This window comes from Taeniopygia guttata, chromosome 1A, assembly GCF_048771995.1.
Source record: "Taeniopygia guttata chromosome 1A, bTaeGut7.mat, whole genome shotgun sequence".
NCBI classification, from domain to species: domain Eukaryota; kingdom Metazoa; phylum Chordata; class Aves; order Passeriformes; family Estrildidae; genus Taeniopygia; species Taeniopygia guttata.
The window spans coordinates 6,560,223-6,585,706 of record NC_133025.1 but is presented as its reverse complement, the minus strand read 5'-3'; the positions used below and the strand labels follow the sequence as shown (position 1 = coordinate 6,585,706).

The following is a 25,484-nucleotide window of genomic DNA, read 5'->3' as shown; positions in this document are numbered from 1 at the left end:
ACATCTATAATGAGAAACAAATCACACTGACCTTTGCTATAGGCCTGAAAGCAGGTTTCTTTGGGGTTGTGGGGACTCATTTGCCCTCCAGCAGTGGAAGAATTAAGATGTTATGTTTAACATAAACAAGAGAGGTTTAATCCCAAATCCTTGTGGGAGAGCACTTTGTGTTCTCTTAAAAGTTCAGTAATTCCATAAGCAAGATGGACAGTTGGGTTATTTTAGACTCAGTGAAAGCAGGGGAGGGACAGAAGGGACGTCAAAGGGAATTAACTCATCAGAGTAAGAACCCAGTTGTGAAAACTGAGCAGAGAGTGAGTTCAATTGCATTAACCCTACATGGTGCCAAGGTCTCTCATTATAAGATGCCCTTTCCCCCTTTTTGCTCTGTCCAGCTGAAGTGCAAGAAGAAATGTTTGTCTGTGTGGGATCATCCCAGGCTGGGGCTGGGCAGCCTCCTGTACACAAGCGCCCATTGCTGTTCAGGCAGTAAGAGCATGAGAGCAATGATTCTCATTTCCACTGGGGCTCGACACAAGAGCCTCTGAGGGCAGGTGCTGGTTTCTGAGTGATGAAGGAAGAAAGGCTGCACAGGGATGTTTCTTGTCTCTGATGATATGTCTCTGCTGGATCTACCTGCACATCTTCTCTGCACTCACAGAGTGGGCTTTGTTTGGGAGCATCTTGGCCCTTTTGAAAGGCAACCCCTTCCCACATCTCTGATGTGTCCTGCTTCTCTTCTGCTGGGGCACAGGCAGAAGTCAGGCCCAGCAATCTGTTACCACTTAGCACACTAAATTCACTTTAGAAGAAGACTTTGTCAAACGTTACCTCCAGCTGTGATTCAAAAACTGAAGAAAATTCAACTCTCAGGAAACATAGGAGGGACAAGATATAAATCCAGAAAACTTGAGCAACGACAAAACATTTCACATCTCTATCTTTTTATTTCCAGACAAGAAGCCAAAGTCCTACATTATGACTGTTACATTAGGACTTATGTAAGCATAATTTTCTTCATCACTCTGCTGTGATCTTGCAGCTGAAGAGAACCAGTGTGAGTGACTGGGTGCTGGAGGGATTATTGCCCTGGCCCAAAACCAGACCAGAATTGTCTTCACTTGATAAGTGAAGTTTGGATTGCAGGGCAAGTTCTACTTTGCCAATAAATTTTTTCTTCAGGAGTGACCAATGAAAATTGTTCCATACTTGTGTAATGCTGGCTAGCAGATTAAATATGGTTTTTGGATAAAAGAACAGAAAACAAAATAGATGTGGTGGTGCTGCTCTCTCCCTGTCTCTTTGGAGACCAGGCTTTATGATCCTGGGTTCATCTCTGGTGTCTGCTGAAGAAAAGAATGTTAAAAATCTGGGGCAATCAAGCTACAATAATGTCCAGTTATCCTGCCACCAAGAGAAGGAAAGTGTATTCAATTTATTCAAGGGAGTACTTATATTGGATTATAAATGCCAAAGCTGGGTGAGAATATCTAACAAGAGGGGTTTTTTTCTACCCAGCGGACAATAACATGACATGAACCTATGGATGGAATCCAAAGCCAGGCAGATCCAGAAGAAGAAAAGCCACAAGATTTTTGCATTGGAACAACTGACCAGTGGATGACCTATCTTCTCCACCACCTGAGATTTTAAAGTGAGAATTGTGTGTCTTCCACTTTCTTCTTCTAAATTCAGTAATGATCATGACACAGGAGTTCCTGGTGACATCATCAGTGTGGATGGGTTAGATTTCCTAACAGTCCCTCTGCCTTTAAAACCTTTGATGCTTAAAAAGTGCATTTACCTGAGCCAGAGTTCACCCCAGGGACAGGGGAATTAGATGTCTTTATTCCTTTCTCCCCAGCTGTGGGAATGCTCTGTTTGGATATCTTTCCCATCGCCGGTTGTGTCAGTGGTATGTGTTATGCAGATGTGTGTCTACTGGGAGTAACGTTCAGACAGCACATTTCACACTGATTTATGAACAGACTTATGAGCACAGCAACTTCTGGCCTCTGCTGACTTGGGCTGGAATCAGCTTGCATGTTGTTGCTATTCTCGTTCTCAGACCTGCAGTCACAGCTCACGAACCAGATGCTGCAGAAATGCGGAGCCGAGGAAGTCCTTGCCTCAGAGTTCTTCTGTAAACGGGCTGGAGGAGGTGGTAGCCAAGGGAACCCAGGGAAAAGATGGGAAGTAAACATGCCCAGTCATGATGAACTGGAAAAGCGCTGGGTGTGGCAATAAGTTGGCTAGGCAGTGGTGGGCCAAGGCTGAGTCTGCCCAGGAAAAGATGCTGCAGGTCTCCAGGCATGAGACAAAAAAAATCTTCATTGTGTGAAATGGCAGGAATGAGAGAATGTCTGGGATACAGGGCTACAGCGAAAGTGTTGACACAACCTTGAGACTAGAGAGGTCTCTATTCTCTAGTCTAAAGTGAAAGTGTCATCCAGGTTGTAAGTTCAAGTGATGGATAAGAGAAAAACAGTTCCACTTCAGACATGATGGGTCTGAGATAAAGATCAGATGTCCCCAGATGTCAGGGAACCAGGCTAAGATTGGAGTTTCAGTAGGAGAACACAGCTAACCGGGCAGATCCAAAGGAAACTGAATTTGAATTGGTGAGAGAATTTGAATTTGAATTCAATTTGAATTGAATTGAATCAAAGATCAGGGCAGAGGAAAAGGAGAGCAGGACTCAGTGACCACAGTGAAGGCAGAGTGGAGAAGGGGGATTGGTTTCAAACTGAGAGTAGGTTTATATTAGATATGAGGAAGAAACTTTACTGAGAGGTGATGAGGTACTGGAACAGGTTGCCCAGAGAAGTTGTGGACGCCCCATCTCTGGGAGTGTTCAGCATCAGGTTGGACGGAACTTTAAGCAACCTGGTCTAGTGTAAGGTGTCCCTGCCCATGACAGGGGGGTTGGAACTTGGGAATCTTTAAGGTCCTTTCCAACCCAACCCATTCTATGATTCTGTGAAGATGTAAAAGCCAAAGAGGACAAGAAAGGGCAGAAAGATACAGTGAAGGTGTAGCCAAAGATCTCCATCTATACCATCTACCTGATCCTTCTACTCACTTTTCTATTTGAATGCTAATTGATATTACAGAAAGTCTTTTTACTGCTATGCATAAAAGAAATCTTTCCAAATGCTTTGAGACAACAATGTATTCCCAGCTGATCCCATAAGTCAGGTCCAGTTTCTTCATGGTCATGATTACTCTTCAAAAGAAAAAACTTGAACAACTATGGCCAGGGAATGTGATTTTTTTTTTTAATCAGCCAGCCCAGTATTGGTAGAAAAATAGTTAAATACAATGGACCAAATGTCCAACTATGACAAGAATGACTCAAATTAGAGAAGCATAGATAGAAGAAGCTAACAAAAACATCTCTTTCTGTGGGGACACTAGCACAGCCAAATACTCATTTTTGTAGGTCACCTAGTTTAAAGAGAGGTGCACAGGGGGAAAAAAATCTGGGTTTGATATTTTGTACCCTGGACTACAAAGGAATCACTGCAGATACATAAATAAAAGACAGCTGGGCTGAGGTTTCAGATCACCTACACCCATCAGAAAGGCAGCCAGACCAAGCACTGTGCTCTCCTGTTGGATACCTGGACTAATGCTCAACTCAGTCAATTCTTTAGAGGCAAAGAGAGACAGAGCAGAGCTATGTTTCACTAAAACATTTCAATCACCTACATTGCCACAGAAACAGCAAAGAAAATTACATAGCCCAGGGAGAGAAACCTTTGATTTAAATATCTGTAAAAATGTGTGAAAAAAAAAGAGGAAGAGCTCCTGCCTGGGAAAATCATGAGCTTGTCTCAAAGTCTACAAGACTATCTAAGCAGAGGAAGTGAATGAATAACTGTGGCACATGCATGAGTGGCTGAAAGTGCAGCCTGAGCAGTAATTGGCTCTATTGGTGCTCCTCTGATTAGCTGGTTTTGGCTGCAGCACTTGTCAGACCCACGCTGAGTTCACAGTACAAAAGCATTCACGCTGCACTGAAGAACGTCTCAGATCAGCCGGTAGATCCCTGCAGAGAAACAGCAAACACAGATCTGAAGGATGCTGTCTCCAGGGAGGGCTTTAAACCCTTACTTCATGTCACTAATTCCTCGTTATCTAGAGCTGGAAGAGAAAGGACTCCTGGAATGGATTCAGATGCTCCTGTTACTTTTCACTACCTCAGAAATGAAGGAAGAGAGAAGAAAATTGATGGTCCTTCTGTGGAGAGAAATTTAAGAACAAAATCACATTAATCACTGAATATAGGTGGTTTGAATTCTTTATCAAAATACCCATCTGAGTTGCTATTTAACAAAGGGATCTGCTCATTGGTATGGGAAGGAAAGGTTACACACTGATAAATCTCCAGAGATACCCCTGACAGGGAGAGGTCTCAGTTGGGGACATGTCACAGAGGGCATGGGAGGAAATGAGCCACCCCAAGTCCTCACAGTGACAGTGGGCACAGCACTGGCAAACATGAATGGAAGAGGCCAAGGAAATCAGGCACTTCCAAATAAGAGATATTTTTATGTGTAGATTTGCACACCTACTGTATCTGCTCCCAGGTTATGGCTAAGACCCCCCTTCAGCTCATTCAGCTCTAAAATCAACTCCATGGATGCCTGCTATATCCTCAAAATGCTGACATGACCACTCTGCAGAATGCCAGAGAAATCCCACAGAATAACATGAGTTATTTGCATCCACACTCTGGTAATCACCACCAAAAAACAATTTGGAGAGCATCAGCCAGCACAAGAGTATGCCAGCAAATGCTGTTGTGTTTTCTCAGCTGGCTCACTGATTCAAACACCCTGATCAAATATAAGCAGTTTAGGCTATTAATAGTAGCATTAATGAAAGACTTCCATATTTTGCTTGTGAGCTGCCTGTCCTTTCTCACCCTGTCCTCCCTCCCAGTTAAATTATGTTATGTTTTGTGGTGGCTAAATGAAATGTGAGGAACAGGAGAACAGATCACAGTTCAGATCAGATATGTGCAAAGTGATTTGAGGACAGCTGACCATTATTTACTTGCAACATACAGTAAGCAGAGATGAAGGTTAAATGTGAGGCTTTTCTACCCAGAAGATATCAATCTTCTATGTATACACAGAGGAAATAGAAACTGCATTTCACACAAGATGGGAATTTGGTTCCCAGGACAAAACCAACCAACCTGTGGTTACAAACATCACTTCAGCTCCTTGGGGCTCTGCCTCCAGAGAAGTGGCACTGAAGTAATAAAACACTCACATGTTGCTGCCCACACTCACCCCAAGATTCATGTGGGTGAAGCTGCCAAGCTCTGACACAGTTGTACCACTGGGAAAGACATAGACAGACATGGAGAGACCACCCTGGATGGGCTGAACATCTCTCCCACCACTTGCAGCACTTCTTTCTTTATTTTTTGTCAATATCTCAAGATACCATTTCTCATAGAAACCTGAGGTTCATGTCAAAGCCTCCATTTACACTGGATTGCACAAAATGCCTCCAAAACTGCATCAGCATTAGCTGAAGTCAACATCAGCCTCAATTCTTTGTTTTACTCTTTATTTTCTTTTTATTTATCTAAAACCTACTGAAAGAGGCTCTGAAACCTTCTCCACCACAGTTTTGTCAGGTTCTAAAGCAATAAGCAGTTTTTCCTAATGGTTAACATTAAAGAAATACTGAGCTGGTTGGTCTTTTGGGATTTCTTGAGGATATTTTCTTAAAGAAATTCAAAACTGTCTTTAAAATTTTTTTTCCTGAAAGTTTGAAGCAATTTGTTGATCTTTGAGAAACAGGGAAAAAAAATTAGAAAAACTCTGTCATTCTGAATTTTTTTTAAGGAAAAAAAAAATCAAAATCTGTTTATCTTTTAGCAAGAATCAACTTTGCTGTCCATGCATAAAGCTATGGTGAAATATATTGTAGCATCTTGCCATCATGAAATATGAATACTACTTTGTTAAACTCTTCAGCACACAGATGAGACTGATGAAACTATGCCAGAGGAAGACTCTTGTCACTGAAACTGTTTTGTCTCACTGTTATGAAGCTGACCCAGCATTATCCAACTGATGATTCATTATTTTGCACATTATTTCAAACCCCAGTCCTGCACAAGGACCCTCCTATACCACACACAGCATGAACGTGGAACAAAGAGGCACCTTCTGCTTCCAAGAGCTCCAAGTCCTTGTAGAGAACTGGAGAAGCAGATGGAGACAGATGGAGGGTGAGATTAAAGGAACCAGCCATGACATGCTGTCAGACTTTGAGTAACCTCTACAGCCAGGGAGAGATTTAGCTGTGACTGTGTCTCCATGATATTCATACAAAAAAACCCAAAAAACCCCTCCAGAACATTTTAAGTGTCCCATTCCTGACTATTATTCCAAGTGAGATCAGATTTTGGAAAAGGAGAATACTGAAATAGAAAGAGGCTGTTGGAGGCTGTGAGTGGTGCAAGGCCCCTAGGGATCTTTGGGAGAAGCTCCACAGCAGTTTGTATGTGGGGAGAGGGTCAGTCTTTGAGCTATCTGCCAAAAAGCTGCATCAGCTGTTCTAGGATGAAGCAGTGGGAAGTCAAAATATATTGAGACCTGGCTTTTACCTTGCTCACCAGATGTATTTTGGAAACTGATTGCAGACTGCTAGGAAGAGCTGGTCTCCTACACTTGCAAGTTTTTCTCCAGCCTCATTTGAAGTGGGAGAAGTGGATGACTAGAGTTACAACTTTCTATACAAACGCATCTAAAGTTTCCCAGGATTTTCTTTCCTAGAGGAGCTGTGCACTGCCCCCTGCTCCACTGAGACCCTTATACTTCCAAAACCCTACGAGCCACACCTTCACTTTTCAAAGCCCTGGGTGCCACCAAGCGCTCACCCCGGGTCCAGGGAGTGTCGGGCAGCAGCTGCACTCAGCCCGGAGTACGTCTGCCCTTCCCATCTCTGCTCTTCTACATCTTCCCTCTTTGCAGTCTCCGTCCTGTCCACCTCTTCCCTTTGCATTCCTCCTCTTTGCAACCCTGCCTTTGCATCCCTCCCCTTTGCATCCCTCCCTTTTCACCTCCCCCTTTGCACCTCTCTCGCTTACAGCCCACCCCTTTGCCTCTCTGCCCCTTCGCATCTCTGCCTTTTCCCATCCCTCCCCTTTGCATCTCTGCTCCTCGCATCTCTGCCCCCGCACACCTCCTGCCCCTCGACCCTCTGCATCTTCGCCCCTTCTCACTCCAGCCTGCCCGGCTCTCATCCCTCTGTGCATCCGCCCCTTTGCACCCGCAGCCCTTCGCTGCCTCCCGCGCTCTGCCCAGCCCCGGTTCCCCCGCAGCCTCCGGGGCAGCCCGCAGCGCTTTCGGGCCGTCCGTGCCCCGCTCCAGCCCCCTGACCGCGGCGCTCCGCTGCCCGCCCGGCGCGGACCCGCCCGCGATGCCGCCTCAGCCGGTGCCGGTGCCGGTGCCGGTGCCGGTGCCGGTGCCGGTGCTGGTGCTGGGGCTGGTGCTGCTGCTGGGGGCCCGGACGGGCGGTGCCGGGGGCTGCCAGCTGCCGGCGGAGTGGCGGCCGCTCAGCGAGGGCTGCCGGGCCGAGCTGGCCGCGATCATCGTGTACGCGCGGGTGCTGGCGCTGCACCCCGACCCCTACGGCGCCTACAACTACCTGCCCTGGCAGAGGGGCCCCCCCGGCGGCCCCCAGCAGGGAGCGGGGGACCTCTTCTACTCGGCCGAGATCGAGCTGCTGTGCGACCAGGCGTGGGGCAGCATGCTGGAGGTGCCCGCCGGCTCCCGCCTCAACCTCACCGGCCTCGGCTACTTCTCCTGCCACTCGCACACCGTCATGCAGGGCTACGCTTATTTCTTCTTCCTCCGGTGAGTCCCGGGGCAGGGGGGTCCGAGGAGGGGTTGGGATGTCGCATCCCGGCTCCGGGGCATCTCCGCGGGCGGGGGATGCGCGCCCGCCCTGCCCGGAGGGTTCGCTCCGCGCAGCGCCTTCTCCTTTGCGCTTCCACACACACTTCCACAGGGAAAGAGAAGCCCGGAGCACCAAACTCCCATAGTATTCCAGCACATGCACAGGGAGCTGCTGTTGAGTAGCTTGTGGGTGCTGCTGCTTTTGTTTTTAAGGCGGGGTGGTCACAGAGCTGGAGAGAGGCCAGCGCCTGTTTGCCGAAGTTTGGCATAGGAGTTTAAAACCCATCCCCAAATACTCACCCGATAGCTTTCCATCGACTCTCCCGAGTCCCAGCCAGACCCTGACTTTGGGCTCATCGAAAGAATAAGAAAATAAACCACAATGTGGGAACAGAGCCATCTCCGTGACCTTTCAATTCGAGAGCATTTGCGAAATACTACTCAGTGGCTTGTTTTGAAATACTTGGTATATTCTTAGACTGGATGTGTGACAAAAGTAATTTTGATGCTGTCTAGGGCTTAGTCTGCAGCAACATCTTTAAACAGGTTTTATTGACACAAGTTATTTATTGACTGCTTGAAAGAGTACTTAAACTCTGTGCTTAAGGGTAATGGGATGAAAATCCAGTAGAAACTATGGCACCAAAATACAGATTTGCCTCCTTCATGGGGTTTCACAGGTATCTGCAGGGTGGAAGGAGCCTGTTTGGTTCTTACTGCTGCTGCCTGATCCCAATGCTTGTGGTGGAAATTGTCATTTTGGTGTCAGGAGAGCTGAGAGCCACTTGCTGGCTAAAAGTCTGTGTGACTTTTTGTTGAGCCAGGCTGGAGTATGACAGGTGACTTCTGCAGGACAAAGTGCTGTTCATTGTCACAGTGGGCTGCCCCTGCAATCTGTGTTCCAGAATGGATGAGAACTACATCCTCCTGCCACATGGAGTCAACTTCCAGGAGGCGATTTTCCCTGACACCCAGGAGAACAGAAGAATGTTTGCCAGCCTTTTCCAGTTTTCAAACTGCTCACAGGCACAGCACATGCTGAGCTTCTCCAGTGACTGGGAGATCCAAGAGGACAACCGGGTAAGGGGTTCTTTTTCTTTCCAGTGCTTGTTTTCAAAGTGGCCACAGGCATTCCCATGTCCTTTGTAAGCATATGTATATTAACACAGAGCAGCAAGTCCCTGATTTTCCTGTTCATTGGCTAGTATCACTAGCAAAGTAGCACACTGGTGAGGAAATATTAAACTGTTTTCAAAGCTGACCTCTCTGTTAAGCTCTTCAGCTTCCCATGGACCTGAACAAAGCTTTGTATCAACTTGTTCATGAGCAATAGGTTAAAAATAGTATTACTTGTGATCTTGTCCTCCCCCACCTAGATAATTTCTGAGTTTGCTATCTCTAGACCTCTTTTTTAAATTTCAGCTGAAATGCTCAGGAGCAGGTATTTGCTTTTGAACTTCCGTGTTCATCTCATGAAGTGAGAGCAGTACCTGGACCATGACAGACTGTAAGGGATTAATCTTGCCTGACTCCACATAACAGCATAAACATCTACTTAAATAATTGCCCTGAGCTGCCTCTGGGGAAAAAAAGACTCTTAAGGGTACATTTCATGTGCGTGATGAGGCCAGGGCTCCTCTAAGTGATGCCAGCACTTCTGAATTAGAGAGATGAAATCTCTCTTTCTCCATTCAAGGAAGGCCACAGAAAGCAGTTCACCCTCTAGGCAATCCTCCCTTAAGAACACCCAAAGATGCCACTGTTAGTGGCTTCTGAGCCCCTTTATGGGATTGTAGTGTGTGTAATAAATGCAGTTTTTTAACAAATGCTTATTTGGCAGAGAGGAGCAACATGTTGTTATGTGTGTGCATGCTCTGGATGTGCATATACTTTTGAAAAAGTGGAACTTGGAGACCTGGTTTAGTGCCAAACCCTGTTCTGTGAGGCTGGTGGTTTCACTTGGTAGCTGAGAACATTTTAAGCACCCCTCTAGGTCAGGATGGACAGGACAGGTGTCATCGCTTGTGTCTTTTGTGGATTTACCCAAGGCATGATATTTATGTATGACAGCAGATGTGTGAGTGGCTTGCTTGGGAGATGGATGCAGGGAATTCAGTAGTTGGCTGAGCCTTTTCCTTTCACCACCTGGCCAAATGCCAGCACACAAAGTTTAAGCTGCTGTGTGGCCACCTGGCCAGTGACACAGCTCCTCTCCTTGGGATGCCCCATGAGCAAGAGTTTTCTTGCTGCTGATGTTTTGGGGAGGGAGTGTGGAATGGTGCTGTTCTAATGTGTGGGGACAGCAGCAGAAATTGATATTTAAGAGGAAATTAATTATCCTACAATTAAATTGCAGAGCTGTAACCCTGTCTGGGCAAGAAGGGGGAGGTGGAGAGCCTTGGTCCAAGCCCTGCCTCCTCCCTCCACTCCCCTGCTCCTCAGTGCCACAAGCAACATACTTGGCAAGTAAAGGTGCTGAGGCTGCCAAATCCACAGATTTTTGTCCAGGGCATCAAAGTGGCATTGGTAGGCCACCAGATCCAACTGCCAGTGTCTGCTTGTGATGCCTCTGCACTGTTCATGTCGTCATGCTGAGCTAAATGTAGGGGATCTTGATGGGCTGGTGCTCGTTTATGCCAGCAGTGAATCTCACCAGTCAGCCTTAATGGAAATCACCAGGCAGAAACCCCCAGGGTGAGTTGGGGCAACCCTCAGCAAAGTATCAAAAGTGCATTTCAGCTGTTGCACTCTTTGACCCATGCAGCTGTGAGCAGACTGGGGGGGATTAGAGCTGCTGGTCCCACAGACAGGGGCCAGGGGCTTTACACCCTTCAACCCCCACCCATCCAGTGAACAAATTCAGCACAACTGATGGACACTTTGTCTCGCCTTCATAATGAAAAGTAAAAGCTTCCTCTGCACCAGTTAAAAATAGATGGGGCTGACTGTGCTCTCATTCAGCTCCTGCATCTGTGTTTGCCCAGCCGAGCGCCGGCTCCCGGCGCCTGCGTGCCCCAGCCTGGGAAAGGGGTGACATTTCTGGTGGCTGCGATATTAGGGGTTTGTTCCTCAGCTCTTCCCAGGTACAAGTCTCTTTACGTTTCCTTTCTCTCTCTGTCTTTTTACATATAGTGGTGTTTCCCCCAATTTTCACTGTGTCTTCTCACATCCTGTCACATTTCTGTTTCCAAATTTGCTCGGCCAAGCTGGCCCATGGTGGCTCCTGAGCTGAAATCTGTGGTGTGTGCCAGCTTCATGGCACAGACAGTGAGCATAACTCAGAGCATTATTCCTGAGTTTTTGAGAAAGAACCTCTTTGGGAGCCTGAGTACATCCAAAGATGGTTTCTGTGATGATGTCAAGTTTGGAAGAGCTTGGACAGAGAGAGAAGGATTGTTTGATGAGGCTCATACTGTAGTGAGGAATCAGGGGTCTCACTAGCTGCTGTGTACTGACATAAATAGTTACTTAAAATACATCATGGATGTTTTGTGCAGTCAGAGAGGAGAGGTGGAAATGCTGAGACATTCCGAGCAGAAGGCAGCTGGGATGAAACTCTCGTCCCAGGAGTTCATAAGTAAGGTCCTGCCTCCAGGTGTTGGAACAGCTGCATGCAGGGACAACTTGAAAAGCAGCAGAGGAGGTTTGGAATAAAGGAGTGATGACATTTTTTGTTTACAGATAAATCCCATACTCTGAAAATCTTTTGGAATCCCAGTCTTGATATATTTCTGGGGTGGACACTTTAAGAGAGATTTTGGTGCTAGAAGCACGTGCAGTTGCAATGGATAATTTGGGTTTGCAGCTCTGGGATGCTCAGCCAGAATGTGAGAAAATCCCATGATGGATGAGTGTCTTTGCCTCATGCAATACTCCAAGGAAGAGGTCCCTTCTGCAGGGTGTGCTTGATCTGGCCATGGAGCAGGTGACCCAAAAGTGACCTGTTGTCCTCCTGCTTGTCCTCCTCTGTCTGCAATGCTCCTTGCATGCAGGCAGCCTTGTCTGGGCTGCCCGAGGGGTGAAACTAGGAAAGCACTGACAGCTCCTTCTCCTCTTTCCAGCAAATGTGTCTGATAAGGCAAAAGAGAGCAAATAGATGTGCAGGAATTTTTTGATGCACTGGGATGTGCCACCTGGCTTTTCCATCATGGTAAAATGCTTTAATTTAATTTTCAGAAAGGCCCATGGTGTGTGATGAAAAGAGGTCAGACCCAAGGCACATTTCATTGAGTATAATACTTTTCTCATCCTGGGCCTGCTGCTTTTGCTGAAAGCTAATTCCAGCTGCATTTTTAAGCCCCTTTAGTCTGGGCTAAGAGCCAAATACTGCTTTCCATAGTTTTCCAATAACCCTACAATCTCATAAATTTACTTAGGCGCTTGTTCTGGCCATTTCAGAGTGCAATGATAGCTCGTGCCATTGTTTCTTTAGACACTTGCATTTTGGCCTCCACATTTGCAGAGGAAAATACTAATGTGGCTTCATCTTGCCTTTTTGTCTCAGACCTTTGGTGATGTTGCAGACCTCTTGCTTTACTCCAGCTCGTTGTTGCAGTGGTTTCCACAAGGTTGTTTCTAAAACCAAGGGATGATGCAGTACATTGGGATTGAAATCTAGCCCCTCTGCAGAGTTTCACCACTTTAGTGTAAATCTACGAGCTGTAATTTCTTCCTTCTGGCCTTCTGCAGGGTTGTGTCATCTCATAAAGTGGACCTTGTTGCTTTGTCTGCACACAAGGGATTACAGGAGAAGTGACTTGAGGTCTGGTGTCAATAATGACAGTAGAAATCTCTAGAAGCACTTCTAATTATTGTTCAGAGGGGCTTGAACTGGTTTTATCAACAGGTTGGTAAGGAAATGTGTTCTTTTGGCCTCCCTCTTATGTGTGCAGGAGAGCTGCAAAATGACCCCACGTGCATCACAACAAGGGGCTGATGTCAAGGTGTCAGCCCAATTGTGAGCAACAGTGGGAGCACTGAGATAAAGTCCATGGAAATTAAGGAGTCCAATAACTTCATTTAAGCTCAGAGATTGCAGGAGGAGACTATACCTTTTATTAAGTCTCTCTCCCTGCACTGACTCAAGCAGCAGAGCCACAACCACAATGACACCTCAATTGATTTAGATGAATGGGCTTGCCTTCTGAGAGACCTCGAGCTTTATCTGGAGGTATTATCTCTAGTAATAAAGCTTTTATGGGAGTAGTCAGTGTCCCAAATAAAAAGCAAGGTGATTAGTGGGTTAGCCTGACAGTCTACAAATATCTGTTTATCATCTTTGGGTTTGGATCTTCTTCTCTGGTGGCTGTAACAGACTAATGACCTGACTGGGACACCTGGAAGGCTTTGGAGCAGCTGAAAAGGAAACTAGATAAGAAAAGCAATGTAATTGCATAAATGGCCTTGCCATTACTGTGCAAAGCAAAAATCAAATTAAATTACATTCTTCCTCTATGGAAGTAGAGGAAATAGCTTCAGAAATATTTGTATTTTAGCAACTGCTCTGTGCATAGACTGGGAGTCACTGGGTTGGGTGAATGCCTGAGCCCATCTGTGGGCAGCAGCACATCTGCTGGTCCCAGCCTGGCTCTTCCGTGATGCTCTGAACCAGGTGAATGGTAAAGGGTCTCAATCAGTGACACTTCACAGCACCACGAGGGCACAAGCCACACAGAAGTAGCCACTTGTACTGGAGCTCCTTGCCTACCAGAGAAGGGCTTGTTCACGTGATGTTTGCTATGGGGACTTGTTTTGATCCATCTCCCAGGCAACATGCCCCCAGAGAGGAGGAAAAAAGAAGGAAAGTTGGGGAAGTCCCTGTAATTTTTCAGACTACCCTGATTTTGGAAGTGATTAAACAGTATCCTGTCCAGAGAGAGCCTTGGATGCATGTGCCAGAGGTCTTCCTGTAGTGGCTGAGAAGGTCATTGCTGATGCCAAAAGTGACTCTGCTCTGTGAGTCTTGCAAATCCTGGCCACTAGGAAAAATAAGCTGATAACTGTGTTATCCATGTTATTCACAAAATTAAAATGAAAAATTAATTTTTTTTCTCTCTTATTAAAGTTAAAAGCTCCTGCTCTTGCAGAGTTCCCTCTCTGCTCTGAGTGCTGTGAGATGAATTTCAAGACTGGAAAATGCTGCTCATGTAGTCCAGAGTCAGCTGTTTTAGAAGAAGAAGAAGCAGTCTGAAAAAGAGCAGGTAGCATCCTGCACAGTTCTCTTTAATTCCCATGTACTGAGTTTTTGTGTTTGCTTGTGGCATGAGCTACATTAGACATTCTCCCTTCTTAAGGCACTTGGGAAATACGAAATAATCTCTGTTAAACTCAGTGCTACGTGGCAAGGGCAGTACAAAAAGACCTCAAAATAGAATTGAAGTGGGGTCCAATATCTAGAGGTTTGAAAATCTTCCTTTATCTGTGGTTTCTTGCCCTGCCATTGGTTAAAGGAGCTGTTTCTCCGTGAGCCTAATAGCATGATAGAAAGTGCCATCACTTCTGGGTTGTTTTCATAGTGATTTTCAGAGCTTTTGTTTTCCTCCCAGAAACCCACCCAGGGCGAACCCCTCCCTATGATCTGTGTTTAATTTGAGTACATTAAGCAATATCAGATGAAATGGAGAACTGCTGACAAGAGTCTGGGGTAAAGAAAGACCACAAGACAATTGATACATTTGGGTACCATCCCCAGGAGTCTTTTGGCTCAGAAATGACAATGATTCTGGAATCTTCACACCCAGGCTGTGGTAGGGGACTCTTAGAGCTCTGACTGGCGTATCTCTATCAGTTTTCTATCTTTCCACATACAGACAGGCTGATAAAACACAGAGTAAAAGATCACAAAGGAATACACAATAGCCTTATCCACAGGATGTTTCCATTGCATATAGTCTTAATAATATTTATAACACCCAGAAGGTGTTCTGAGCAGCGCTTCCCAGGAGTAAAATGGGCAATATCTCTGGTTTTCAGTTGTTTCTTAGAGGCACATTATCTATCTCTGTTGTGGGTAGATTGGCTGGTTTTCATACACAATGCAAGAGGGATGACCTGATGTAATGTGGGAGCCTTGGATTTGGTATCATTTGTGAACAGTCAGAATTTGGGATTGAAAATGGAGCTTTTCCCCACCCATCTGAGCTCTTGTACCCCATGGCAGCCATGGTGGTGGGGAGGTGCTGAGGTGAGAGCCCACTTAGCACCCTCCTGGTACCAACAGGGGAGCCCCAAAGAGTGCCACAGCTCCTGGTGAGTGTGTCTGGACCAACCTGCTGCCTATCAGGCATTGCAGATTGCTCCAGAGCATGGCTCTCTCTTGCTGTGTCTTGGGCACATCCAAGTACATAATATCCTTAAAAATATCCAGTTTCCAGCTCATCAAGCAAGGAAATGCCAAGACATCCAGGGCTGTGTGTGTGTGTGTGTGTGTATGTACTGCTGCCTCCTTGAAGGGTGAAGCAGCAATCCTTCCAGGAACTGGCAGGGAAGGGAGACCCACATGGCTCCAGGCCGCTTTTAATTATCCAGAGTCGCACTTTAACGAAGTTCTGCCAAACGCTCTAATTCATTCCATACTTTGTGGCACAAGGCTATCTGCTGCTGTACTTGAACTTGGTGGTAAACAGGCATCTGATCCCAGCCCCAGGACATCTTTTGGCTTCTCCATCTGGCTGGTGGCCACGGAGGAGTTGATAGTTGTAGGCTGAGCTCTGCATGTTGAGAGACACAAAGGTGAGGCTGAAGGGACTCTGTTGTCCCTCCTCTGTTTCAGATCCAAGGCTGTCTGCAGGGATGCCATAGCCTTGGGCTTTCCAGCCCAGACATGGCTGAAAGACTTGCAGTGCTGGATTTGTGCTGCTGGGCACAAGTCCTGCTGCAGAGCTTTCTTAATTGGATGAAGAGCTTTTTGGGAGCCTCTGGCCTTTGAAAGTCTCTTAGCCAAGGGCCAAGGCACTGTGTAGGTAGGAGAGATGGGATTTTGATTGAGCTGGTCATGTTTTCTCTATGCTAACACAGAAATGGCTGAGGGGGGTGATACCTCCCTCAGGGGGGGTCAGTGGGAAGGTTGAAGCCCATCCTGAGCATCCACATGTGAAGATGGGCTGGGAAATGCAGCATTGTAGTGAATGGTGGACCTCTCATCCATCCCCTCTGGAGATGACACTGTCATGAGAAAAGTGGCAACTAGAAGACATGAGGAGGCTGATTTCAATCCACTGTCTCCTTCCCTGTGTGTGAGTGATACTTCTGCTTCCCTGCCCTCCTCCTCACAGCCTCCCCAGGGTGGGAAAGTGAGAAGGGACATCTCACCACTGTGAAAGATGAAGGGAGAGGTGCAGGGAAAGTGTTGGTACAGATCTGGGCTGTGAAATTGAGGAGGGCAGGGCAATGCATGCTTGAAAGACCTTGTGTCCACAGCCAAATCCCCTTCCTCAACAGAAGTTTTTGTACTCAAGGTGCTCCCCAGATACCTGGGATGTGTTCTCCAAGGAGAAGAGTTGAGGCTGGTGTTCTTAAGGTGAATGTACCATCTTACTAACCCAAGGCAAAACAGAATGTGCAGTCCAAAGAAGCAGATCACGGGTTTTTTTGAATCCAGTTAGGCTTACAAGTCATACTTGTCCCATGACATTTCAGTCTCAGAGGGTGGAGGTACTGACTTTGCCTGGGAGCCACTGAAAGATGCTCAGATATGAGTCCTGGCATCCTGCTCACAGTAACATACTGGGGCTATTCCAGTGCTTTTGATTGGGTTGGGAGCAGAGGGGGAAGCAAACATCAGAACTGGCTGCACATGGCTCTTCATATGTGCTTGGATTTTCCTAGACCTTGTTTTGAGCCACCTCTTGGGGAATACATTCAGAATGAATCTCAGGCAAGTTTTCTGGAACAAGGTCTGCCAAAATTGATGAGGGAGGTACCAGTATTATGTGTTGCTAAACCCAGTTATGGGAGCCACCATGCCCTTCTGTAAATCTGTGAGTCTGTAGATGAGTTGTGTGGTTTTTGTGTGCAAATTGATACTTTGTGTTGGTCAGCAGGTGGAAAGGATGATTCATGTAGATCAGCAGTCCTGGACCAGGATCTCTCCCTGATGCACATGATGCTCCTACAGGCACTGTGGGCACACCTGTCCTTTGGTTTAGTTGTTGTTGACCTTGAACCCAGAGAAAGTATTTTCTTTCAACTTCTCTCTCTCCTGACCCATCTGTGAGATAGATACAGAAAAAGATGGAGCAAAACATTTATTAAGATCAATGGCCACCAAAATCCAGCTGGCAGCAGGACACCTGTGATGCTGCCTGTAACCAGATCAACCACTGTGGCTTGAAGGGAGATGAGATCTTTTAATCTGGGACGTATTTTCTCCCAGCCCATGCATTTTGATGTTTATTTTCACAAATGACAAGCCAAGCTGGCTTTGAGGCAGCAGGAGTTTGAGTCCCTAATGGAAGCTGCAGACAGAGCCTTTTAAAGCCAGTCCTGCCTCTGCCAGCCAAGTACCTTTCCAAATTCCCCTGGAGAAGTGTCCTTGTCCTGTTGTGCTCAGCCAGGAGCAGCCATGTGGTGCCAGCCTTGGCTTGGCCACTGGCCCTGGCAGCGCTCAGCCCCTTGCTGCAGCTAATATGAAGTGACAAACCAAAATGCCTGGTTTTGAGGGACTGGGAACATACGGTTTTGGTGGACCAATTGCAGCTGATTGCTGAGCAAATCATTGCAGGTGCCTCCAGCAGCTGATGCAGTGACTCCCTCCTCTTGCTGCCCCAGTCTGTCAACTTTTTTTTGGAACCAGGCTGCTGCAACTGTTAGTCTAGTCATCTGTAAAAGGAGTGACAGCAGGGAAAAATACACTGAGGGAGAAGCAAGTTTCCATGACACTGTAAAATACAAAAGGAAAATAATATAACTAAAAAGCCAGGTCTGAATTTCTGCCCAAAAACCTTAAGAGCAAGAAAACAAATATTTCCCGAGATCTGAAAGCACTTAATGGATATTTTTTCTGCAGTATTTTTGCATTTCCTAGATCAGTAAGGAAACAGTAGCAACTGCAAGGGGCAATGTTGGTGCAATGTTTTATATTGAGAAAAGATGTGGGACTTAAATGCAACCTAGTATTTACGTACTGTTATCCTCAAACTGACCCATCTTCTTCACTGTGCAGGGGCAGCAGGAGAACTATTTCCATTCTGCAGAGGTAAAAGAAAGGCAGGTGTGTTGGGCTCCCAGTCCAGTGGAGACAATTCTTTTTGCTCCTAGATTCATGCCCTCTGGGATTAAAAACAACTGCCTGAATTTCTTTTTCCTGTAAACTTAACTGTCAAAATCCTTTGCCCTTCCCCTCCCATGACTTCCAGTCTTATTGCACAGGTAGTGCTGTACTTTGAGTAGGGATTTTTCTTCAGGTGGGTGACAAATGAGCAGCAACAAGTTTAGTTGTTTATTCAAACAGAGCATGTTGGTGGTATGAAGTCTGGCTTCCTTCTTCAGGTGGATGGTGTCTTGTATCTTCTTCATTTCCTCAAAATATAATGAGTTTATTGCCTTCATTTGTCTTTGCTGTACACCCATCTCAGAGTACAATTTTATATTTGTCTTTCTTTTTGTATTTCCAGAGCCTTTAACTAGGGTACAAACACAAATATGTTCTTCTGGATGTTGTTTATTAGATTATCTTTTATTGTGGAAAATTATTTAAATGCTTATGTGGATGGTGGCTGGGGAGAGAAAAGAGAGAAAGTCAAAGTGGAGGAACAGCTTGTACTGACAATAACTGAGAATAGGAATAGAAATTCAGATGCTTTAAGTCCTAATTTCCCTTACATGGGGAAAGGTAGAAATCCCATTTCAGAGCCTTTGAAGCAAAAACACAGCAGCCGCATCCACTCAGAATTCTCCATTTTGTTGCAGAGTTATGAGGCTGTTTTTCTTCTTTAAAGCAACATCCTTGCATGCGGAAAATGAGCAATAATGAGGAAAGAGCTTAGCACCTCTGCCACATGCCTGCCCACACTTTAAAAGAGTTCTGAGGTCTGGGTTGGCTGGGAGAGAGTTTATTATTCATGGTCTATAAAAGTTGTCTAAGTGGGAATCTGCGTGTACATAACTTATCTGTGGGGAAGAACCTTACTTGGTCTGTAAGTATCTCTGCTGGAGATTTTTCTGTGAGTAGAGACAAAGAAAAAATAGCAATGTCAATGAGAGAAAATTAAAATAACTCATGAGAATAGGAAATGAAGAAATAAACCACCACAATGTGTGGCCCACTGATGTGGGAAAATCTCCATTATTTACAAAGCATGGGTCTAGCTGGGAGATTGAGGTGGGTCAGAAGAAGACATTCTCTGGCTGCCTGCCTCTGGAGGAAGAGCCACTGCACGGCTCATGACATGGCTCTGGGAGGGGCTGTGTAGGCTTTCAGAACCCCTTGTCCCTCTCCTGTTACTCTCCAAGCTGGATGTTTATGCTTCTCTCTCTGGAGAGGGTCTATGTCCCCCACTCTATAGCTGAGCAGCTCCAGGAGGTACCTGGTAGAATCTAAAGCCCACCTCACCAGCTGGATTCAAAAAGACAACCTGGAGGTGAATTTTTCTAAAAATCACTTCCAATTTCTGTGTGCCATGCTGGACATTAATGCTGGTGTTGTGAAAAGTCTCTGAGGATTGGAAAAAAAAATTTAAGAAAACTCTACAGAAGGGTTGTTACTATCATCAATGATTTGGGTTTTGTCCTTTTACACATTTTAGGCTCAGACATGTTTTGTTTGAGTTGAGTGAACACTTCATGATCTGTCCCTCAAAATCCTAATTGAGCCTGTGTTTTCTTAAGTCTTGGTTTCAAAGGGCAGAGGAGCAAATGTGATTCTTGATTCTTTTCCCAAAGGTGTACAATCATTGACTAAATATGTCCTGGAAACAATACTTTGTGCTCAAATCGTGCCTGCCATAATGAAAATGGCTTGAAACCGCATCCAGTGACAAAATCCTCCAATATTTAACCCATGTCTGAAAGCAGCTGAACTACTGATGGGAAATGTCCTGGTGCTTCCAAATCAGTGGCACTCTGGAGCTGCTGGAACACGTCCTGTCCTTACAGACAGTCATTGCTCAAGAAGCACTTTACAGATGTCAAGGATATGAAGGAGCAGAACCCTTCCATCAAAGCATCAGGCCAGAGAAGGGCTGAAAACAAAATCCCAGACTGGAGGCATCCCTGAGGCATTTGCCTCCCTCTTCTGTGTCTGGACTTCAGGATCAGCCTCTGGTCCTGCTCATTGTCAGAAACTCTGAAACAGGAGAAGCCTCCTGTGGTCTCTGCTAACGAAGTGGTGTTTATCACGCTCTGCTAATTGCATTTGCTATGGTATTTACAGCATTTCCTATGTTTTGAAATGGAGAAATCTCAGGCTTGCCCAGGGCTCGTTGTGTATTTTAATTTGCTCCTAAGCCCACACATATCTTTAAACATTAACTTACACATTGGCAGTGTCCTGGGGCAGCCTCAGCCCCACAGCTATTGAGCTGGGAACGTGGCTATTGAAGCGTTAATGTTTGCTCTCATTATTAATCATACATAGTATACTTTTTCCAAGTCCTGGGAAATATTTTTTAATTTTTATTCTTTTTCTTTTTTCCTTTTCCTTGCAGTTTTATCTGCAGTCAGTATTCCCGACTCCTCTAGAGCAGCACAGGGATTTGGAAATCCTTGCCCAGCAAAATATGGGAGTGCAAAGATCTCCTAATGCTGCACCTACTGCAACATTGGGGCAAAGACAATGTATTAATTGCAAGAACAGAGGTCTTTGAGCTCACATTGTGGTCTGGCCACATATAAACTTATTTGTGTCTAAAAGGAACTGATGTGGTCCTGGGCCATTTATGCCACAACACCTTGACCATGGTCTCATTAGCTTCTTTTTCTGGGTATAGCAGTTCCAGTGGATGAGGAAAAGTCCAGAGCTTGAATCAAGCACTGCAGCATGCCTGGAGTCCTCCTTCTGTATCTGTTGCTGTGTGGAGCAGGTGGCTTGAATTTGGCTGGAGCTTATGATGCATTTTGTACTCTTTAGCTTATAAAGCCTTTTGGATAAAATTTACTGAGTGCATGAAGGATGTGGAGTTTTGTTTTGTGGATTTAAATCCAATCTTCTAAATTGCTTTAAAGCAATTCCTTGTGTTTTGAAATTCTGAAACCTCTGTCCTCCCCTTTTTAAGGCCTGCGGTCAACCATGGACTGATTTAGAAAATGGTGCAAAAAGTATAAAAGAAATAAAAAAAACAATTTTTAAAATGATGGTAGGAAAGGAAAAAAAAGAGAGGACACATATGTTATCAATACTCTACCGAAAGGGAACATTGTCTCTGACACAGAAAGCCTTTAACTCTAAAGCTTGTAGAACAACTGGAATAATCTTTCTAATGCAGTCAACATTACTGGAGCTGTCATGGGGCTGTTTGAATTACTTCAAAATTGATTTTAGGGCTTTTTCTGTTTGAAGTTTATGTATACACTGTAGATGTGACTCCGAACATGTTTTTCTATGCATTTTATGATAAATATTCTGGTTTGGATTGGCTTCTTGGTTGGATATATTTAAGTGTTAGTTGAATGGAGTTAAGGAGCTTGTCTACTTCAGTATTGATCTTAAAATGTGAGCAAAGATTGAATTTCATTGCCTACAGCATTCTGAAGGGCTTGAGCCAACAGCAGAGTGGGGTACAGGAGTCCTTTTGTTAGGTGCTTTATTGTCAGAAGTACTGAACTGGTGCAAAATGACAGTTTTCTGAGGAAATAAAGTAAAAGACTGTCAGCATTCTCCCCTGCCCCTATCCCAAGACCCACAGTATGCTGAGAGATACCTAAGTAAGGTATCCATGGAAGAGTACAGGAAGAGAGCTCTAGCTGATGCTTTCCCATCCTCCAGTGTTTTCAGGTGAAGATGTTTCTGTGGTGAAGTAATTTCCATATATTTCTTTCTTTTTTTATATTCAGTGACATCCAGTCAATTTATCTCCCGTAAAGCTGTTCAGCTCTCTCTTGAGAATTGGATTGCCTTTTTGATTTGATTTCCAACTTTTAGATTGCCTTCAACCTGTTTCCTACTTTATTATCTGATATTCCCAGTTCTTCTGCTGGAAGATGTTGTCAGTCTCTATTTTCTTCCTTCATAGCATTCATGGTTGTATAAACCTTTATCCTCCACCCTCTCACAGGACCCAACTCAAAATTACAGATCAAGCTTGATGTCTGAGCCTCAGAGAAGTTGTTCCTCCCCTATCCTGGATAGGAATCAGCTACTGCTAACACTCTGCAATGCAAGTCCTTGAGAAAAGAGGGAGTAAAGCCCCTTCCCTGGCTGTCTGGGACCTCCCACTGCTATTGCCACAGGGAAATTTCAAAGTTTTGCCTAGACTGTTGGAAGTGCCAACAGGGAAAGCAAATATTTGTGTGTAAGACTTAACCCCAAGAAGATTAAGTGCAGATGAATGTCAATAGTGCCAGCAACCTGTGAGAGAAAGTGAAAACTGAGAAGGATGTAAAAACAGAACATAGTATGGGAAAAAAAAAAAAAAAAGAAAGAAAAAGAAAGAATAAAATGCAAAACATATTAGAAGCAAATCAGGGAGAAGGAAAATTTCAATGGGGCTTTTTGCTTTCTAAAAAGGGCAGCATGAAGAGCAGCAAGACAAGCGTTGCAACAGGGGCTCATCAGTGTTAGCAAGCTGGGAGGTTCCAAGAGTGAGCACGAAGTAGGGAGGGGGTAGAAATGAGGGATGCAGCTTGATGGGATGCTACATGGACAGTAGATGCCTTTGGAAATTGAGAAGAATCCTGTAGGTGATGAATATCTTGCACGGTCTTTAGTTCCTACCTCTTTGGTTTTGGAAGTCAATTGCTAGCTGGGGAATGGTGATCCGTGGGAAGAGGTTTGGTTTTGTGAAGCTTGGCCCGTGTTCTGTGGGAGGAGAGCTGTACTGTTTGGAAAGCATCCACCTTGGGAAAATCATAAGTGGTAGGGCTGTCTAGACTAGTCAGGAAGGCGTGAACAAATAACCAGAGTAAAATAGAAGGAGAAGAGAAAAAGTGTGATTCCTCACCTAGAATTAAATTAAAATGTCAGGAAAAAAATTACTCAAGGCTTCAAAGGATGCAAACAGAAGATGTTCTTAACTGGCTTTACTCTAAGGTTAACAAGGAGAGGAAATTAGACATGCTCATGGCTGGATTTACATGTCGCTGCTGGAAGAGGGTGGGGAGATACGTGATAGGAATGCTACAATTAATTATTATAAATCTCTTCATAACAACTGTGTGAGCAGTGTGCAGGTGTGTGTGAGGCCCTTGGCAGCCTGACAAAAATGTAATTATTGGTTATGGAGGTAGCAGCGCTCACTCCTTGGCACTTTGTCAATCAGCAGAGTGGTAATTAGCCATTGCTAGAGGCCACTGTGCTTCTCTGAAGAGGAAAGTAGAACCTCCTCAAACACCTGGATGTGGTCTGGGTGAGAGCATGGGAGGGAAGTGTGTCTTACCTGGGAGACTGCAATTACAGCAAGGATTTCCTGACTCAGAAACCAAACCAGAACTATTCTGCCTTAAATATTGTTATTTTTTGACCTGCAGCTTGAAACTGGCAGCAATCTGCATCCATATAACCCAACCTAAATACAGTGGTTTTTTGAAGTGAAGTAGATCATTAATCTTTAGTTTGCCAGGGGTCATGATAGATTTTCTATCGCTGAAAAAGAGGTTGGAACTCTTTTCTAGGATAGATATGCACCTGCTGAAGTAATTTGGTGAGCAAAAGGAATGACTTCCAACAGTTTTATACAGGAAGTCTGATATAATCTGGGTTAAAGAGAACCGATTCTTGTTGCCCTCATTGCCTCATAGAGGACAGCATGTTATTTTCTAGTTTGGCTGACAGAAAATGTGGGGTTTGGGACTATACTACATATAACGGAGAATTCAGTGTCCCTGCCCCAAAACCCATTCTTGGGGATTTCCCTCCCTGTGGATTATAAGAAATCATGTACAGCCATGTTTACAAAGAAATCTGAACCACAGGAGTGAATAAGAAGCAGCCTTGAGAGGAGGGTCAGAAGCTGTCCAAGGCACCATCTTTCCAATTTCTACTATAGCTGAGGAGTCAGGGTGAGAAAAGCATTGCTCTGTGGAGCCTTTTAAAGTTCCCCATCAGATGCAGTAAAACACACTGTAGAGCAGCTTTAAAAACAAGGGGAAAACAAAGGTAAATATATCTCTGACAGAGTGACAGCCAAGAAGAGCTTGTCAGGCATGGGTTCCTTCAAAGATGTGCACTGAGCCCTTTCACACTCTTAGTGCTGTTTGCTAAAGTACTGAGGAAGTGGGAAGGCATCCAGAAAACTGGTTCAACTCAGCTGACACGCTGGAGTTTGAAAAGGAGCAGGAAGGAGATGGAGATCTGCAGCACACTGCTGACCTGCTGGGACACAGTGATGCATCACGCTGCTCCTGCTGCTGCAGGCTGTGCTCAGAGGTGTCCAGCAGCTGTTGAAAGCTGTAGGAAATGATGGAATGGCATCTTCTCACAGCTGCTACAGGGTTGGGTTTTTTTTGGTCCCGATGAAACAGGGAGACAGATTTTTGGGGTAGCCTTCAGAAAGCTCTTGACCCAGCTGGCTACAAGGAGTGAAAGTGCCTCACAACTCTGTATTGCCCTGGAATACATGGACAATCTGTCACAGTGAATTGATTGCAATTTGTCAGAGCTGAGTAGAGCTTCCTCTGATCTTCTGCAAGCTTCGCAGATGCTGTGTGAGAATTACTTGTGAGCTGTAATGCCTGCAGTGGTAAAACTCAAACACACAGGGTGAAGACTGAGGAGTGCTCATTTGTGGTTGCTACAGACGTTCTTTATCATGGCCATTACTGTAACTTCTTTGTAATTTAACCACATTTTAAAAGTCAACCCACAATTGTAACCACTGTGTCACCACCCAAGACTCAAAACTCAGCTCAGAATCAATGAGGTTGTAACTGCATAGAAACCCCTCCTGTAATTTAACACCAAGGGGAGTTGGCATGAGAAGACACCTATCTTCTCAGGTAATACAGAATTTATTATAGCACCCCTCCCTTTTCCTCTTCTCTTTTATGTGGTTTTGTATAGCTCTCACAAACTACGAGTTATACATAGAAAGCAAAGTAATAAATGAGTTTGAAATATGAAGCCACATTCAGAATTTTTTGGATGAAAGTAGCTTTGTTAGTTTAGGTTATTGGTCTACTTTGAGAAGGGGTAGAGGTGGAACATTGCTTGTGAGATCTTCTTTCACCTGAACTTCAGGGGCTGAGCCCAGTAATTGGATCAATTGATGCTTAAGTTGAATTATCCCTATAATTTTTGTGTTTCTTTATTATTGCTACATATGCATCAGTTCTAATTGACTGAGAAGTTTTTTGAATAATTAAGCTTTGAAATACCTGGGAATTACTCCCTCAGCAATCAAAGGATGTGACATGCATTTTCAACAGTCTTCATTAAATTTAAGTATTTAAGTCATTAGCGTAAAA

The 25,484-nt window shown here is 45.0% G+C and overlaps 1 protein-coding gene and 1 long non-coding RNA gene across 2 annotated transcripts in view; one reads left to right on the top strand and one right to left on the bottom strand.

The window, feature by feature from the left end:
* Positions 1-927: 927 nt before the first annotated feature.
* LOC140680679 (uncharacterized) lies at positions 928-8,444 on the bottom strand. The gene is made up of 2 exons (XR_012052040.1): positions 8,229-8,444; positions 928-4,242 (listed from the first exon to the last, which is right to left on the bottom strand). It is a non-coding gene; the product is annotated as an uncharacterized lncRNA (long non-coding RNA).
* CCDC3 (coiled-coil domain containing 3) overlaps positions 6,973-25,484 on the top strand; it is a 34,663-nt gene continuing 16,151 nt past the window's right edge. The window contains exons 1-2 of the mRNA XM_072918855.1: positions 6,973-7,886; positions 8,834-9,008. Coding sequence (XP_072774956.1) covers positions 7,450-7,886; positions 8,834-9,008 — 612 coding nt within the window. The 5' untranslated portion in view covers positions 6,973-7,449. The remainder of the gene's footprint in view (positions 7,887-8,833; positions 9,009-25,484) is intronic.